General features: G+C 50.3%; 9 protein-coding genes across 9 annotated transcripts; 5 read left to right on the top strand and 4 right to left on the bottom strand.

The window, feature by feature from the left end:
* Positions 1-878: 878 nt before the first annotated feature.
* MGL_2267 (uncharacterized protein) lies at positions 879-3779 on the top strand (the record flags this gene model as incomplete). Its single annotated transcript, XM_001730419.1, has 1 exon — positions 879-3779. One exon carries the CDS (start codon positions 879-881, stop codon positions 3777-3779), a length of 2901 nt encoding a protein of 966 aa, XP_001730471.1.
* Positions 3780-3821: 42 nt separating this feature from the next.
* MGL_2266 (uncharacterized protein) lies at positions 3822-4664 on the bottom strand (the record flags this gene model as incomplete). Its single annotated transcript, XM_001730418.1, has 1 exon — positions 3822-4664. One exon carries the CDS (start codon positions 4662-4664, stop codon positions 3822-3824), a length of 843 nt encoding a protein of 280 aa, XP_001730470.1.
* Positions 4665-4842: 178 nt separating this feature from the next.
* Positions 4843-5937, bottom strand: MGL_2265 (uncharacterized protein; the record flags this gene model as incomplete). Its single annotated transcript, XM_001730417.1, has 1 exon — positions 4843-5937. One exon carries the CDS (start codon positions 5935-5937, stop codon positions 4843-4845), a length of 1095 nt encoding a protein of 364 aa, XP_001730469.1.
* Positions 5938-6273: 336 nt separating this feature from the next.
* MGL_2264 (uncharacterized protein) lies at positions 6274-7244 on the top strand (the record flags this gene model as incomplete). Its single annotated transcript, XM_001730416.1, has 5 exons — positions 6274-6307; positions 6361-6478; positions 6517-6577; positions 6616-6722; positions 6869-7244. The coding sequence occupies 5 exons, from the start codon at positions 6274-6276 to the stop codon at positions 7242-7244; spliced, it is 696 nt and encodes a 231-aa protein (XP_001730468.1).
* A 421-nt stretch (positions 7245-7665) lies between these two features.
* MGL_2263 (uncharacterized protein) lies at positions 7666-8883 on the top strand (the record flags this gene model as incomplete). Its single annotated transcript, XM_001730415.1, has 1 exon — positions 7666-8883. The coding sequence occupies one exon, from the start codon at positions 7666-7668 to the stop codon at positions 8881-8883; it is 1218 nt and encodes a 405-aa protein (XP_001730467.1).
* Positions 8884-9136: 253 nt separating this feature from the next.
* On the top strand, positions 9137-12181 carry MGL_2262 (uncharacterized protein; the record flags this gene model as incomplete). The annotated part of the gene is made up of 1 exon (XM_001730414.1): positions 9137-12181. The coding sequence occupies one exon, from the start codon at positions 9137-9139 to the stop codon at positions 12179-12181; it is 3045 nt and encodes a 1014-aa protein (XP_001730466.1).
* Positions 12182-12524: 343 nt separating this feature from the next.
* Positions 12525-13783, bottom strand: MGL_2261 (uncharacterized protein; the record flags this gene model as incomplete). Its single annotated transcript, XM_001730413.1, has 3 exons — positions 12525-12530; positions 12619-13575; positions 13622-13783. 3 exons carry the CDS (start codon positions 13781-13783, stop codon positions 12525-12527), a joined length of 1125 nt encoding a protein of 374 aa, XP_001730465.1.
* Positions 13784-14139: 356 nt separating this feature from the next.
* Positions 14140-14769, top strand: MGL_2260 (uncharacterized protein; the record flags this gene model as incomplete). The annotated part of the gene is made up of 1 exon (XM_001730412.1): positions 14140-14769. One exon carries the CDS (start codon positions 14140-14142, stop codon positions 14767-14769), a length of 630 nt encoding a protein of 209 aa, XP_001730464.1.
* A 294-nt stretch (positions 14770-15063) lies between these two features.
* MGL_2259 (uncharacterized protein) lies at positions 15064-15639 on the bottom strand (the record flags this gene model as incomplete). Its single annotated transcript, XM_001730411.1, has 1 exon — positions 15064-15639. The coding sequence occupies one exon, from the start codon at positions 15637-15639 to the stop codon at positions 15064-15066; it is 576 nt and encodes a 191-aa protein (XP_001730463.1).
* Positions 15640-15959: the final 320 nt, after the last annotated feature.

The following is a 15959-nucleotide window of genomic DNA, read 5'->3' as shown; positions in this document are numbered from 1 at the left end:
TGGCAGCCCGAATGGCTCAGGACCAGATTGCGACCAGCCTGAAACTGGGTCTGAGCAACCAGGCGGTCAGGAATGCGAGGGCTGTGATCAAGGCTATGCGCCTCCAATAACGGAAGACACCGACTGTGACGAGCAAGGTCCAAGCAGTCCAGCACTGCCGTTTCAGTGGGGCGGCTCGGGCCCTGGTAACGATCAGGGTCAGGGTCCAAGTGTCGAAGACTGTGAAGACTGTCAGGAAGTATACGACACAGGGTTGGGAGGCCAAGGTCAAGGATTTGAACCTGCTCCTTGCGAAGGCGGCGATCTTGTTGGGCAAGGATATGAGACACCAGATCTCATTTTTGGGCATGAGAATGAGCAGCCATGCGACGATGGGGTCGAAGGTGGGATATTTGGAGGTCAGCCTTATGAGCCGGCCGATGCAGGGCTTGAAGGCATAGGCTCTGGATTCGAACAGGGAAGTGAAATTCCTTGCGATGAAGAGCCGGGTGCTTTGGGTTTTGGGGACTTTGGTCTGGACATGGGCGGTGGCTTCCACGCTCACTAGGAGACTTCAGCATGGGTGGATTTGATGGTGAAATGAATGCTTTCTAATCATTCATGGGTAATTGATGTTTTCAAACAACATCAATACTTTACATCTCTTCATCCAGAATTCAATAGCTGCTATATATGAGCGTCTGTAGCTACTTTAAATTGATTCGCTTCGCTCCTGAGCACACTATGCGGAGACGCAACAAGTGCACCTGAACAAGCGCATCAGGATGCGAATGCGTGTGGAGGTCATGCATCGGCCGAGGTATTTTGGTCGCCAGTTTTTTCTTCCACGCCATAACCAAAATTGCAACTTGCTTTGTGTCTTGGGCGAGACGACGACGATGACGGTGCCAGCGCAGAAGGAACGGGGATCTGTGGTGTCCGTTCGTGCATCTAAGTCCAAGGCAAATGAAGGAAATGAAAGTATGGATATTCCTTGGATATCTCTGCAAGAAGATGCGGTTTCCCACATCCCTCCTGTACTCACTAGAGACGGCAGTTACTTGTTTCTCGTCCAGGATTCAAGCGTGTTGATTGTTTCACGAATAACAAATCGAGTCGTCGCAACACTATCTGATGCAACAATGTCGGAGGAGCTGAGACACACAGCGCCGATCACTGGCATGATGCTGAGTTTGTTTAACCCATTACAACTCATTACGTGCTCGTTGGATGGAACTGTCAAGGTATGGGATTATTTAGAATCACAATTGCATGACAATGTCCATGTGGGCCATCCCATCGTCAGCATGAGTGCAAGCTCCCATTGGAGGAATCGTTTATTTGTCGCGGTCTCGAAGCATGGTCAGCAAGCCGCAGGCCCATCTTCTGACAGTAAAACGAAGGAGGCATCTAGCACAATATACTCCGTTCAACTCGGGCGTGGTTTGTCTCGCGCGCATAAAGCAGCAAAGATTGTGCGTCTTGGAAAGATGCGACCTGTTTCACACTTGGCATTGTCGCCGGATGGCCGTTGGCTTGTAGCTACGAGTTCCGCGAAATTGCATGTGCTAGACTTGAATGATACAGGAGCGGGATTCACCAAGTACTCGACAGAGAGCCGGTTCACATCACTTGCATTCCATCCATCAAAGGACTTGGTTCAGTTTGCCACGGGAGAAATGAATGGTAAAATCAAGCTATGGCATTGTCTAGAGCCACCCGCCACAACATCAGCCAAACTCGTCCCCTCCATGGTTTCAAGTGGTTCGTTAGAGCCCATATCACCCACTACTACATTGCACTGGCATGCACATGCTGTAGCGGCACTGCAATACACGCCAGACGGCGCTCAATTGCTTTCAGGTGGTGAGGAAGGCGTTCTTGTGCTGTGGAAGCTTCTCAGTGGTACAGCTGCAGGCAGTGATGGCCGTGAGTTTGTTCCTCGTTTAGGCGCCTCGATCATGTCCCTAGCCGTTGCCTCTGGCTATGAAAATTCGGAACAGGAATACGTGGCGCATTTGGCTGATGGTAGTGTGGTATTTATTGCAAGTCTGAGCCTGAAGCCAACACGCGTATTCTCGACGATCAAATGTGATGCTACTCGAGCCTTGCTTCCATTGCATGAACGCGCCAAGCTCCCTCAGCCTTTGGCGCTTGATCGAGCTGCGGGGCATCTAGTTTTGCTCGCTGGACACCCGTCCACGGTGCAATTCGTTGACGTCGCCACACGCACACATATTCGGGATATGGAAATTGTTCCATCTAATCGCGTGTCGCGGCCTGAAGAGGCACTACTTAGTCCGCCATCTGTGTATGCTGTTGCTTTCTCTGATCCTGGCCGAGACGCGTTACACGCCGAATGGATGGCCACGGTTGATGGTCGGGACGGTGGCTCTTTTACGTCAGAATTCTCTTTAAAGTTGTGGCAATGGGAGCCACGCTCCAAGACGTATGTGCTAAATACACGCATTGATCATCCGCACGAGAAGAGTGTGTCCAGTATTGGTTTCTCGCCGTGCTTGTCGGACAACGACCCACTTCAGGCTTTCTTACTAGTGACAGCGGGTGGTGATGGCCAGGTGAAGACTTGGCGTTTGGCGTTACGGAGTCTCAAAGGCGCACGCTCTGAGCATTTCTGGGTATGCCGCTCGTCGTTTGGTTATCGGGAAAGCGTGCCTCACCATGTATCATGGGCCCCGGATGGCTCTCTGTTTGCTGTGGCTCAGGGCCTATTTGTGACTATATGGGATCCACAAACTCTTGTGATGCAAGCGCGACTTGCGACGCCCGAGATCAAGGACGTGCGCACGTGTGACTTCGTTGGGCGCAAGGGCCGTTTTCTCGCCGTTACAGGCTCGCCATCGCGTTTCGTGATATGGGACCTGATATCCCAGTCAGTCGTGTACTCAGCTTCAGGCTCATTTTACGCACAGGTAAAGCATGGCGACCGTGTGTTGGCGTTGCGTTCGACTCATGCTGGCACTGCGATTGACCTCGTATGCCCACGCGATCGACGCATCGTCCGGACGTATATGGTTCCATTCCTTTTGCACGATGCGCCGGTGAATGCGTCTAGATCAAGCTCATTGGATGACTTGGCCTTGTATGGTGCGCGTCAGCATGGCGCTTTGGTCGGTATAGGCGCCGCAGTTGCCGCAGTCGCAACTCAATCACGTTCACACGCTGCCATGTCCTTGCACAGTGTAGCATTAAGTGATGCTCGTTCGACGCTGTTTGACGAGCTGTTTGGCGTCGCTGATTCGGAAAAGAAGAAAACAGAGTCAGTTTTGGTGTCTGATGCACAATACAAGCAGCAACTCGCATCTGACGCACCAGCGAGTGCGGTCTTGGAGCTGTTTGCGACGCCGCCCCACTTGTTGCCACCCATGTCGACATTATTGGATCCGTTTGTCGATGCGCTTTTTCCACCACGCTCAAGTACTTCCGCAGAAGTCACTTCAGAGGCTGTGGCACCCCACCTGACGGGCGGTTCCTCGATTGCCTTGGGAACCGCTCCGAGCTCGGCAGCCGACCATGCTCACCCAACCGACGCGTCTTTTGCTATCGGTTCAGATGTTGTTCCTGACGGCCATGAAGTGCCAACACGACTGGATGCGCTGGACCATGTTGCACAAGCTCGTGACATGGACATTAGCCACCTAACGGCCGTGTTTGATCAGCTCATGTCAACGGCAACATCTGCGACGACGGTGCCAGTGTCCTCTTTACCGTCACGTGCACCGAAAAGCGGAACTGGAGCGAGTGGCAAGCGTCGCACGTCTCGTTCGGTTTCATCATGATGGACATGTTGGTGATGGCAACTTTCACACGTAATAGATAGTCTAGAAAATGTCTTCACCCAACTCTTTTTCCATTTCTAGTGCCAGGTCGTCCAGGATTTCTTCGCTAGGTGCGGGCGAGGCTGTTTGTTCCCGCAGCTTAAGCTGCTCAACATGCGATGGAGGTATGGTTTTGCTATCTTGCAATTTGCGGCGTTTTGTGCTGACCGGCTCCGTGTCGGAGGAAGTGGGCTCCTCCGGCTCGTCATCGACATGGACTTTTTCGCGCAATTTCGACTTGCCTCCTCGCAAGGCTGCAATGCGACGACGCTTGCTTAGTGGTGAAAGTAGCAAACTATCCTGATCAGATTCCAGCATGAGCGAATTGGTTTCAGATGGCGCGTCAGCTTCTGCAGTTCCGGCATTATAGTCATCTGCATCACTTTCGTTGCCTCCCTGTCGATTCTCATGATGGTTCCAGCTGGCATGAATGCCATTTTCACGATTCTCTTTGTCCTGATCCTCGTTCTCGTCCTCCTCTTCATCGTCATCTAAAAAAGCGTCAACTTCATCTTCGGCTTCACCCCAATCCATATTAGCTAAACTCGCATCCATTGCAACAGCTGCTGCATTGGGATCATTTCCTTCGTCCGCAGATACGCTGTCAACTTCTTGTGCACCCAGCGAAGCAAGCGAAATTTGGGTATCCTGTGGAATCAAGTAGGGGACTTCACCTTGGCGCACCCAGCGGCAAATTGAATCATTCAGCCATGATGGCCACACAACTTGAATCTTCTGCTTGCGGAATGCCTGCTGCGCTTTGCTGGTGCGTGGACTGGTCGCCACGAGGTGCGTGATGTTATCGTTCAGCGTGCGATGGCAACGTGCGCCAAAGTCTTCAGCCATGGTCCAGACCATCGCACTTTCGGGCGTTTCATGCAGAGGAATGAGGCCCGAAAATGTCAATTCACATCCTCGAAGAACCTGCTTCTTCATGCGAGAGATGACCTGGGTCACATTTGGCCGTTTTTTAGCATGATGAAGTTTGCCGTCAGAGTACTCATCGTACCATTGTTGGTGAATCTCAAGTAACAACTGCAAGGGGCGTGAGCAATGCAGGTCTTAGACGTACTGTTTGAATGAGCTCTAGCTCTGTATCGTCATCCGTAAGCACAAGGTCTTGCTGGATCACCTCGCTTTCCAGGTCGTCTTGATCTTGATCCTGGCTATGGCCCATCTCCTTATTTTGGCTGTCTCCATCGCTCTGGGCCCGGCTTTGATCTTTCTCTTGACCCTGCGTCTGTGTCTTATCTTTGATTGCTTGTACTTTGTTTTCATGCTTCTCTTGTGCAGCACGTTGAAGCGGTCGGCTATCACATTGTTCAGCAATGACACGCTGCTGCTGCTCATCTGTCAAGAGAGTCTCTCCCTGTGCTGATGTGTTGGATGTATCTGACATGCCAGAAGAAACCAGTGGCTTTGTAGGACCTAGATGTGCTGCGTTGATGTCGCCAATACCCACAAAAAACTCGTAAGGCTCGACTTTGATGAGATTTGGGCTCCATGACCACACATCTGCACGGTCATCAATGACCACAACCATATCTGTGCTTATGGGAAACAGACGGGAGAGACTCTTTTGCACTTCATTGCCATTTTCATCGCGCGATAAGATGCGTGCTCCAAACAGGTGACCGTCAGGGTCCACGATACGACAAATGCAGTCCGCATAAGACCTTGTTCCCATGGTGTATACGTGCATCTCATACATGGGTGAGACAGATTGAAGGAAGGCCTGAAGCCCAGGACGTAACTTGACGTAGTACCAGCAACCATTTTCGTCGCCATCAGTAGCGAAGCTCTTTACATCGTGTTGATCCATACGCTCCGGCTGATGCGACACCGTCTTGCCATCAGAACCGAGCTGGAACGCAACAACATCTTTGAGCATGCACCAGTTGGGATTTTTTGGGTCATGTGCCCATTCTTTCACTGTCGGATCAACCGTCACATGTATAATGGTCTGGTCCAAATCGACGATCAGAGCAAGTTTTCGCTGCTCGATGAGATGCCGCGTGTCTTCTGAATCCATGCGAATGGCCTCTTCGCGTGAAACTTTAACATCTGCAGACGAATGCAAAGTTGCAAACGTGGGCTGTCCGAAGGTGCTTCTGCGCATATGTATTAGTGATGAAACCAAAGTAGCACGTACTCATCAATCTCTTTCCCACATAGAGCACATAGTCCTGCGACCTGAATCGGGTGTGTGCACTCCATGCCCACGAACTCGTGCGAGCTACAATGATGAGCCAACCCTGCTTTAGTTTTCAGAAAGGAGTCAACAGCAGCTTCGGCAATACGCTAGTGCCAAGTGGAGAGGAAGGGGGAGAAATAGAGCTAACTATTATAGCACTTTGTGCATGGATGGCCGTCTGACATTTATGGGCACAGGAACTAAACTAGAGGCGTGTTTCAAGCATCCCAAACTGCTTGGCAACTACTTCCCTCCACATCCATGACGCGTCTCGCGGATGTGTTGGATGTTCATGGTATGTGACGGCAGAGAAATGTAATATTCTGCGTGTGTACGAGCTGAATACAGATCTGTCTACTAAAACAGATGCAGGAAGTATCGAGGGTGTGTCCTGGATGCTAAGCTCTGCGAAAGCACGACACGGGATCGCGCAACTTACGTCGGACGATCTTGATACCCTGTGGCAGTGCGTTGTTGTCACTTTCGTTTCCTAACTGATTTCAGGAGCGATGGAATCCAACCACATCTTGTGACGATACATTTCCCTAGGCGCACGCCTGTGACCGTACGTTGTCTGTCTTGATTTGTAACATGGTCAAACAGCACCTGTCGATCTACCTAGACTGTTGTCGAGATGATTCGTATACGCCGACAAAGATCCTTGTGAAAGCTGGCACACATCCATACGATCTTGTTGATGTCCGTTACAGGTACGTGCAAGTATGAATCTTTACAATCTTGCGCTGGCCTGACACTCAAACCATTGAATTAGAGAATTTATTGAACCTCAAGGCTGGTACCACTTTGTGCTATCAGAAACATCAGATGCAATTTGTGAGGACATGGCTATGGGCAGACAAGGCGCCACCACGGTTATCCGTGCCATTGAAGTATTTGTGTTGCAAGTTTGTATCTTAGGAAACCACTTAAATGGCAAAGACACCCACATCCGGTGCCTCAAGGTGTTTGGGCCACCTGGAACTGGTGTAAGGCAAAGAACCCAAGATCTGTCCATGTCCCAAACCGTCATGTCTAAGCGTCTCGTACAGCAAGGCATGCAAACTGAAGCATTTCGTCGGCAAGCTGAACGTGTTGGTTATGACCGTGCTCTGTCACAATTGGAGCGAATCATGCAGAAGAGCTCTCAAAATGTGGTAGATATACCTCCAGCTCCGCCCGTACAGCCTAACCTTCAACGCTCGCTCCTGAACTTATCCCATACACTTCGATAGTGAATTGCCCATTTATCACGTCTATCTCCGGCGGTAACACATGCCACGTGGCGTTCTCCACAAAAAATCGATGTGTTAATATTTCTCCTGCGACGTTGCCCCAGACGTGTGTGCCTTGTGGATAGTTGGGAAGACAGTCGCTAGTCTACGATGGAGTCACTTTTGCGTCGTCAGCTCAAGCAATGGCAACGCAATTTCAGGTCGAAAGTAAGTAAATATTTGCTAATGAAAGTATGGGCGTGAACCGTCAAAAGTTGATTTGCAACGCGACCCAGAGATGGTCTCTGCTTACGACGCATGGCGCGCTTTGTCCGACTTGTCTGCCCCAAATACCTCGACAAAACCTCTGAATTTAGCAGAGAAAGGAAATAGAATGGATCATCGAAATCAACATAAGCATGATCGTGACAGCGAGCATGTCATGATTTCGCCACAATGTCCCGCACCATCTACACCAAGGAAGAAGCAAAAGTATGAACTTAAGCCCCACTTGAGTCCAGGCAATCCATTCCGCTCACCGCAAAAAGCCACAAAACATTATGAACAAATGCAAACCTTTCCATTACGCAGCACGGAGACAAATGCCCCATATGAGTCTGACGTGAGTGAACCTGAGGAGAACGAACAGCCAGCCCCGCTAGAAATGAGTGCTATAAGCACCCCTGTGAAAGAAGCATCGAACTTGGAACCCATATCGCTTTATTTTACACCACGCACGAAAGCACGAAAACGTCTTCGTGGCGAAGATGCTCTTACGCCGCCGAATGACAAATCCTTCCGAGCTCCCTCTCAAAACCGCACGGCAAATGCACTCATACAGAGCCCGAGGACAGTCCAGGTATTTGACAAGCGTTCTTTCTCGCGCATATTCTCCGCATCTCATGAGCAGGATCATATAAGAGAGCTTGCGTCGGTGCAGGATGAGGACATCCTCGGCCCTTCACCCGTGAAAGCAGACAAGCAACGAGAATTTCGACCAATCTTTTTGCCTCAGGCGACCCTGCCCCAGTCTCAAGAAGCCGTTCTTGACGAAGATATGTCCAGTGCACCAACTTCACCAACACTTGATGCGACTCAGTCTCGTGAGACTGAGCCCGAGACAAACTTATCTCATCCACATTGCCAAGAAATGGCTCTCTGCGTTGACGACGACGCTGATAAGAGCATCAAGATTTTGCCGTACCGTCGTTTTGGATCCGCAAAGTCACCGACTCAGGAGCCAGATGATGCGGATTTGAATTTTCTATTTGCCCGTCATGAAGAATCAGAGAAACGTGCAGATGCGGGATTAGAGTCATCCGACGAAGTAGTTCAGTTCGGTGATCGTCTTACGGATATTGAAAGCCATACACTCACGCAAGCTGTTTTACACGGACAGCGAGTAACTTCTAAGCTTCGGGAGCGGAGTCATCGGATGGTCCAAGATCTATTTACGCCTCATGCGTCAGGGTCCCAATCCAGAATATCTACTGTTGTTCAGCGGCAGGGTCGGGCTGGTCTTGATACCGAAGAAGATATCGCTTCTGAAGAAGGCGACAGTGATAATGAGGAAACTCATGACGATGATTGGGTCAGCGAAACTAGTAGCGTCGACTATGGCTGGGGAGATGGCGGCATGGATGCTGATGATGTAGAATAGTCACGAGTCAAACACGGTAATAGCAACGTGCTGCCACTTGCACACGTCTCCATTAAGGCCCAGTCTCAATGAATGTGGAGACCATTCTTCGACGAAACTAACAGATCAATTCATATATATGTATGCAGCGAAATTTTCACGCGCCGCCAATTTCGACGCGTGACAAGCGAGTGTGGCGCATCATAGTCAAGATCCAATTGGCCTTTGCTTCCACGTCTCGTCATCGCGTCGGATTCGCCTGCGAAACAAGTCAATGTCGCCAGACACAGCGACGGATGATCTAGATGCACCTTTGTTCTTTTCTGAGCCTGTGCCAGAATCTGAAAATATCGTGCCTCAAAAGCGCGTGAGGTCCGAACGCGAAGCCGACGTCCATGCATGGAAACGCCGCTACATGGGCACATTCGTGTTATGTGGGTATTCAATGACAAAGGGATATGGTCATGTGCGTGCAGGTGAGCGTGTGCTGATTCAGCGCAAAAGCAAAAACCACTCGACATCGTCCAGCAAGACACAGCATCGGTCGCGCGAGAAAACCGATTATATTGTGCGCTTCAGCACGACACGGGGCTTTGAAGTGGGTCGTATTCCTGTGGATGTAGCTAGCTGGATGTCGCGTTTGCTTGATGACCAACTGGTTGAATTTGATGGATGTATTGTCGACACGCCAGCCAAGCTCGAGGTAGGCAGTGATATTCTTTTGCAAGTCAAGGCATACATCTGCTATACTGCGTTCACGACGAGTGTGTCTGGACATTGTCATCTCGATGATGCCCTTGAATGGTCCAAGACATCTGATGCGAAGGAAAGTACACAGGAGCGCCTTTTGAGACACCGAAAAGTTGCGTGGCAACGCTTATTTCGCGCTTGTCATTTGGTGCCTAAGCGGGGTAATACATCTCTGCACACAGCGAGCATTCCCTCTTGGCATACGACGCATGATGCTGACGATGACGGCACAGAAATCACATCTGAATGCATCCAAGACATGTATACCCGCTCGGAAAAGAGCCACACGGACTTGCCCGTCGTCGATCCACCCGCCACTTTCGCACTTGAACTACGGTCGTATCAAAAACAAGCTCTTGGCTGGATGCAATCCATGGAAGATACTTATTATTCCTCTAGGCAAAATACCGAACTTCATCCATTGTGGGAAGAATATGAGTTTCCGCTCGCAGATGACGTGGATTGTGGCCATGGTCCCTTTTACATGAACCCGTACATTGGCGAGCTGAGCCTGGTATTCCAACCTGCCAGTCGAGCTGCTCGAGGCGGTATTCTTGCAGATGAAATGGGTCTAGGGAAAACGATCATGCTTGCAAGTCTTATTCATGCTAATCGATCGATGGATCTCGATCGGCCGCCAACATCGATGAGCTCTTCTCGGTCTCGCAGCACTCATTTGCGGCAAGCATCACTACATTTCGGCAAGGCCCCTCGACTGCAGCGTACCGCCGCGACACTCGTCGTCGCGCCTATGAGCCTACTAAGCCAGTGGCGCACGGAGTTAGACCGTGCGAGTCAGCCAGGTACACTTTCCATCGCATTGTACTATGGCGATGCTCGCGAACAACTTGCGCAGCAATTAGCAAAGGGTGAGGTGGATGTTGTTGTCACATCTTACGGCACGTTGACGGCCGAGTACAAGCACCTGGATAAGCGCGGCACATCCACGCTGTTCTCGGGTACCTGGCATCGCGTGATCCTCGATGAGGCCCACACGATCAAGAACCGCAGTACTCTTGCAGCACGCGCAGCATGTCGACTAGAAGCGGATCGTCGCTGGGCGTTAACTGGAACGCCCATACAGAATCGACTAACCGACTTGTACAGCCTGCTGCGGTTCTTGCGTGTCGAACCATGGGGCGATATTCGGTTTTTTAACAGCTTTCTAGCGAAGCCTTTCGCAAGTCAAAATGCGAAAGCCCTCGATATTGTGCAGGCGATCCTTTCGAGCCTGCTTCTGCGCAGAGAGAAACATACACCTGGTCCCGATGGGCGCCCTATCGTGGACATACCGCCCAAGACGTGGGATACGCAGCATTTGACATTCTCTGCAACAGAGCGAGACATTTATCTCAGCGTGTATGATCGAGCTCGAACACAGTATCGTGAGCTAGCTGCACAGGGGCTTGTTGGGAAAAATGTCAGCTTGATTTTTGCTGTGCTCATGCGACTCCGCCAGGCTGTATGTCATCCGTACCTTGTGCTACAAAAGCACAATCAAGCGCCCGAAGAGCAAACATATGAAGAACGACTCCGCGAACTTGTCAAGCGATATGAGGCTGAGGGAAATGCAGGCAGCACATATGCTCGCGATGTGCTTGGCTCACTACTGGCAGCAGCGGAGGTGCGAGACGAGGCAAGTTTGCAGACGAATGCGGGCGACAACGAGGTTTTCGAAAACAGCCACCATGAACGCATTGGCGACAACGACACGGACGAGGAGGAAGAGTGCCCATTTTGCATGGAGCTCAAGGCGTCCAAGTGCTTCTTGCCTCGTTGTATGCATCATGGCTGTCGCGACTGTCTTGTTCAGTACTTGCAGGCATGTGAAGATCGAGGTGAAGAGCCCCACTGTCCAGTGTGCCGCCAAGGTCCTGTTCAGGTGGAAGATCTTGTTGAAAGTGTGCGCCCAACCATCGAAACGTCATCCACAGCAGCTTCAGCACCTGCAGGTCCTGCACGCGGAAGTACCAAACTCAACGCGCTGATGCAACAGCTGGCTGAACTTACAAAAAGTGATCCAACTTGCAAGGGTGTGATTTTCTCGCAGTTTACGGGGTTTTTGAACCTCATTCAAGCACACCTTGTACAACGCCAATACGCATTCGTCCGCCTTGACGGCCGCACGCCGCAAAAGGAACGTGAGCATGTTTTACGAACATTTGCCAATGAGCCCGGGCCTTTCTTTCTACTAATGTCTCTTCGCGCAGGTGGAGTGGGCCTGAATTGTACGTTTCTTTGTGCCTGCACTAACACTTCCAGTGACAGCGGCGAATCACGTGTGGCTCATGGATTGCTGGTGGAATCGAAGCATGTATGTTGTAAGAAACACGAAACCAAAAAAACAAGGCTTACACCTGTTAGGGAGGACCAAGCGATAGATCGAGTCCATCGCCTGGGCCAATCTCGTGCAGTGACAGTACACCGACTCCTTGTGAATGACACGATTGAGGATCGTATACTCGAGATTCAGCGACACAAAAAACAACTTGTCGATCACGCATTGTCAATTAAACCTTACAGCGCCGACTCTGATACGCTAGAGAACCTGCGTTTGCTCTTTGACTAACCAGCATCGCAAGGTACAACTCGCTTGCATATCCAAAGTTGCGGAGTGTACATAAGATCGAAAGGCAGGACCGACTTGATGTTTTGTACCGCCACTTTGCCCATAAGTATATGCGAGAGCTGCATAGCATAAGCCCGGGGCCCTTGCATTTTCAGGCCATTGTATGCATACACTGGCTCGCCCTCTTGTACATAGATGAGCCCGTCGCAGGCATGCTCCGACAACGTATATGTCCAAGCGCAATCATCTGACACATGCTCATTCTTATCATAAATCCACGCTGGCAAAGCACTTGGCACAAATGATCCATGTGGTCTCGCCAAGTGCGTGCTTTGAAAAAGGCTTACACCTGTCATCGCAGCGAGCGGCTCAATGTGGACCACTTGCCCTTGGCTTTGGCTCTGGCTCCAATTACCGATGTGGCGATGAAAACGAACCAATGCCTCGCCACCAGGATAATTCGACATGCTAATCCATGTGGCCAAGGCACAGAATGCAGCACTCATGCATAGAAGAGCTATTGATAGGAAGATGCCAATTCGCTTCTTCCACAATGCCTCAAGACCTAGTGCTGCAAGTGCATTGCACAAGGGCACGACATACATGACAAAGCGCCATTCCTTGTGCGCCAGAGCACTCATCAAACCAACATGCACGACAATATGAACCAAAAGCGAGGTTCGGGTTGATGCACGCCGGCGTGCGCATCCGACAAGGGCTAGTGGTAATGCTCCTCCTAAAACCCGAGGCAAGTCCTGGACCAAGTACGCCCATGGGGGAGACGTGCCCCAGTCCGCACTGTGTCCTTGAATGACATTGAAGAAAAGTGCGTAGCCTTCTGGCCACAGCATGCGTTGCTTCCAAAAGTAAGAATCCAACATCATACTGACGGCCACGCTACATAGGCACGACACCATTCCGAGGAGAAACAAGACAAAAAAACGACGCCTTTGATGGAGCCATACCCAGAGATAACTTGGAATGGCCAGGCAAACAAGTTCGAGGCGTAGGATGATTGCCAAAGAAGCCAGTGCCACCAGTCCCACATACGCATGGCGGCCGTGAATAATTGCACCAAGCGACGCTGTCACAAATGGGAACACGAGTCCGTTCGGCGTCGTACGACTTGACCAGAACAGCAAATGAAACTGCACAGAGCATACAATATAGAAGAATCCTCGAAGTCTAGACGTCTTTGGAAATAAGCAATGTGCTAGGAATACAAAAGAGGTCCATGTAGCGACAGCCAGCACCATTCTCACACACACTTGGACATGAGCGGATGTTCCTCCCAACAAACCACAGATCCAAGAAAATGGTGCTGAAAAAATGCTCAAGATAAGCGGCCCTACGAAAGATCGAGGAACAGCACCGGGAAAGGTCAAATGATCATACTATTCCGTTCATCAGCAATCACGATCATCTTCAAGCAATACGTACGTGGTCCCTACCGGAGGGGTACACACCATATGTCAAAATATCATGTACAGCCTGCAGCGAAAAACTTTCTTCTACTTTTGTGAGAGGTGCGAGCCATACTTGTGCACTGAGAGCACCAAGCAGCACGCCCGCTGGTATGGCTGAATTCATACGCACAGACATGCTAAGGGTCGTGAGATCGGCCAGTTGAATCCATACCCACGTGTGGAGGAATAGATTCACGTCAAACGAGTCTACCTTCCCCATTTCAAACTCACCCCACTGAATTGTAGTTAACTTGATACATCATGCCAGCTACCGTCAAGAAACCAGCGTTGTCTTCCAGAAACGCTGTGAAATTCTATCTCTTATTCTATAACCTGCTGTCTTTTGCTTTATGGTTGCGCGTTTTTCTGGGAAGCGTGCTTTACCTGTGCCGAGGAGCCTCAGCACGTAAGATCATGAGTCCCTGGTTGGCCAACTCAATCAAGACGTATTTGCCAGCCATGGTTTCTGCTCAATCCCCAGACTATACTAGCATGAGTCCGATTGTTGCGGAGCTTCTATCTCGGGCCTCAACGCTACACGACCACATTGCGCCCCTTGTTGTCGTGACGCAATCTCTTGCTGTGTTTGAGTTTATTCATGCCGCTCTTGGTCTCGTCAAGTCAAATCCGTTTATCACAGCCATTCAAGTATTATCGAGGCTAATCGTTGTGTGGCTTGTTTCGGAAAAGTATGAATCAGCCGCACATTCTCCGTATTATGCGACACTCATCCTAGCCTGGTCGCTCAGCGAAGTTGGTCGTTATCCGTTCTATGTGAATCAGCTGCTCAATTCTCCTTCTTTTATGGCTCTTTGGGCGCGTTACTCCTTTTTCGTCATTTTGTACCCACTGGGTGTGTTCAGCGAGCTGCAGCTGATTTTCGCGTCCCTACCTCATAATGCCCCATGGCCCTGGGTCGACATGTCAGCATGGAGCTTGCGCGACTTGTTTTTCCTTGCGGTCATCCCCTTGTATGGCCCAGGTCTTATTATGCTGTATAGTCGTTTACTTGCTTCTCGTCGCAAGGTACTCGGTAATGACTTTATCGGATCCAAAGGCCGTGAAGAGATGCGGAAGATTCATGAAGCCAAACTCAGGTCTCCTCGTCAACGCCAAAATTAAATCGACACTGCCCTTAGTACTTGTAGAGCTGAGTGACTTTTTTTTTTTCTACATCAGCAAAAACCACTGCATCCTTTATCTTTCCTGCGAAAGCAGTAGTTCCAGATCTCCCATACGCCGAGGGAACCGTATAAATATCCCTTATCAGTGACCAAAATATTCGGGGAGCCCGGGTATACATTAAGACACAAAATGAGATGTAAAAGAGCGTGAAACGAAGAGAGATAGAGAGAGAGAGAGAGAGAGAGAGAGAGAGAGAGAAGGAAGAGGATGTCATTCGTCCACTTCCGCTAACTATACAAAAGGATCCATCGTCTTGCGCAAAAGCTCCAATGCACGGACTCCCGTTTCTCTCACATCGTCAATAGGATAGTCAACGTGGAGGATTCTTCCTTCCTCCATCAGCAACGTGCAGGGCATGAGCGCCCAGTCATTATGTTGCGACATTGGCAACTCCAATTTTGATGCCAAGTCAGCGTCTGGATCACTAAGCAGCTCGAACGGCAGCTGCATTGCATCGCGCACTCGTGCAAGGTCATCTACATTGTGCGTGCATAGTCCATAGAGGGCTAGTTCTGGTTTCGTCTGCTTTAGTGCACCATATTGACATCCGAGCGACTCGAGCTGTCGGGCGCCATCGCAAGAAAGAGCAGCATGCAAGTCGATCTGAGATCCTCTATCTGTCTGAAGGGTGGGAAGCGACAACGAGCTCACGAGGATTGGGCGAGACAGACTCGCCATGAACAAATCGACACTACCCCTGTCTGTACACGCAAGGTTCGTTAGTACGGGAAGTGGGTGCCCAATAAGATGCATCACTGATGCATCAATGGGTGGACGCAACGGTGCCTCATGCACAGCTGAGCTCATCTGATGTGATTGTTAGTATAGGATTCTCGGGGACATGACTCGACAAAGAGGACTTATGGCATCAACAGGCACACAGAAGCTCAGGACAATAACGCATAGAAAAACAAATTGCCCACCACCTTTCGGTGTGTCGCATGCATGAAAAAAAGTACTCATCGTCGCCATGCTGTCGAAGGCCACAAGTTTCCTATCCCGCGTCGCTTGTGCATGGGTACATACCGCTGCAGTGTAAGAACGTCTCACTTATATGGTGACAAAGGCTCAGATGTCCTAACTCAATCACTAGGCAATGCCCTCAGTGGATTGACAGATTGATGTAG

The sequence above is a fragment of the Malassezia globosa genome (assembly GCF_000181695.2).
Source record: "Malassezia globosa CBS 7966 chromosome Unknown mgl_sf_5.2, whole genome shotgun sequence".
Classification (NCBI taxonomy): domain Eukaryota; kingdom Fungi; phylum Basidiomycota; class Malasseziomycetes; order Malasseziales; family Malasseziaceae; genus Malassezia; species Malassezia globosa.
The sequence above is the reverse complement of the archived record's forward strand: the minus strand, read 5'-3'. Positions and strand labels throughout refer to the sequence as shown.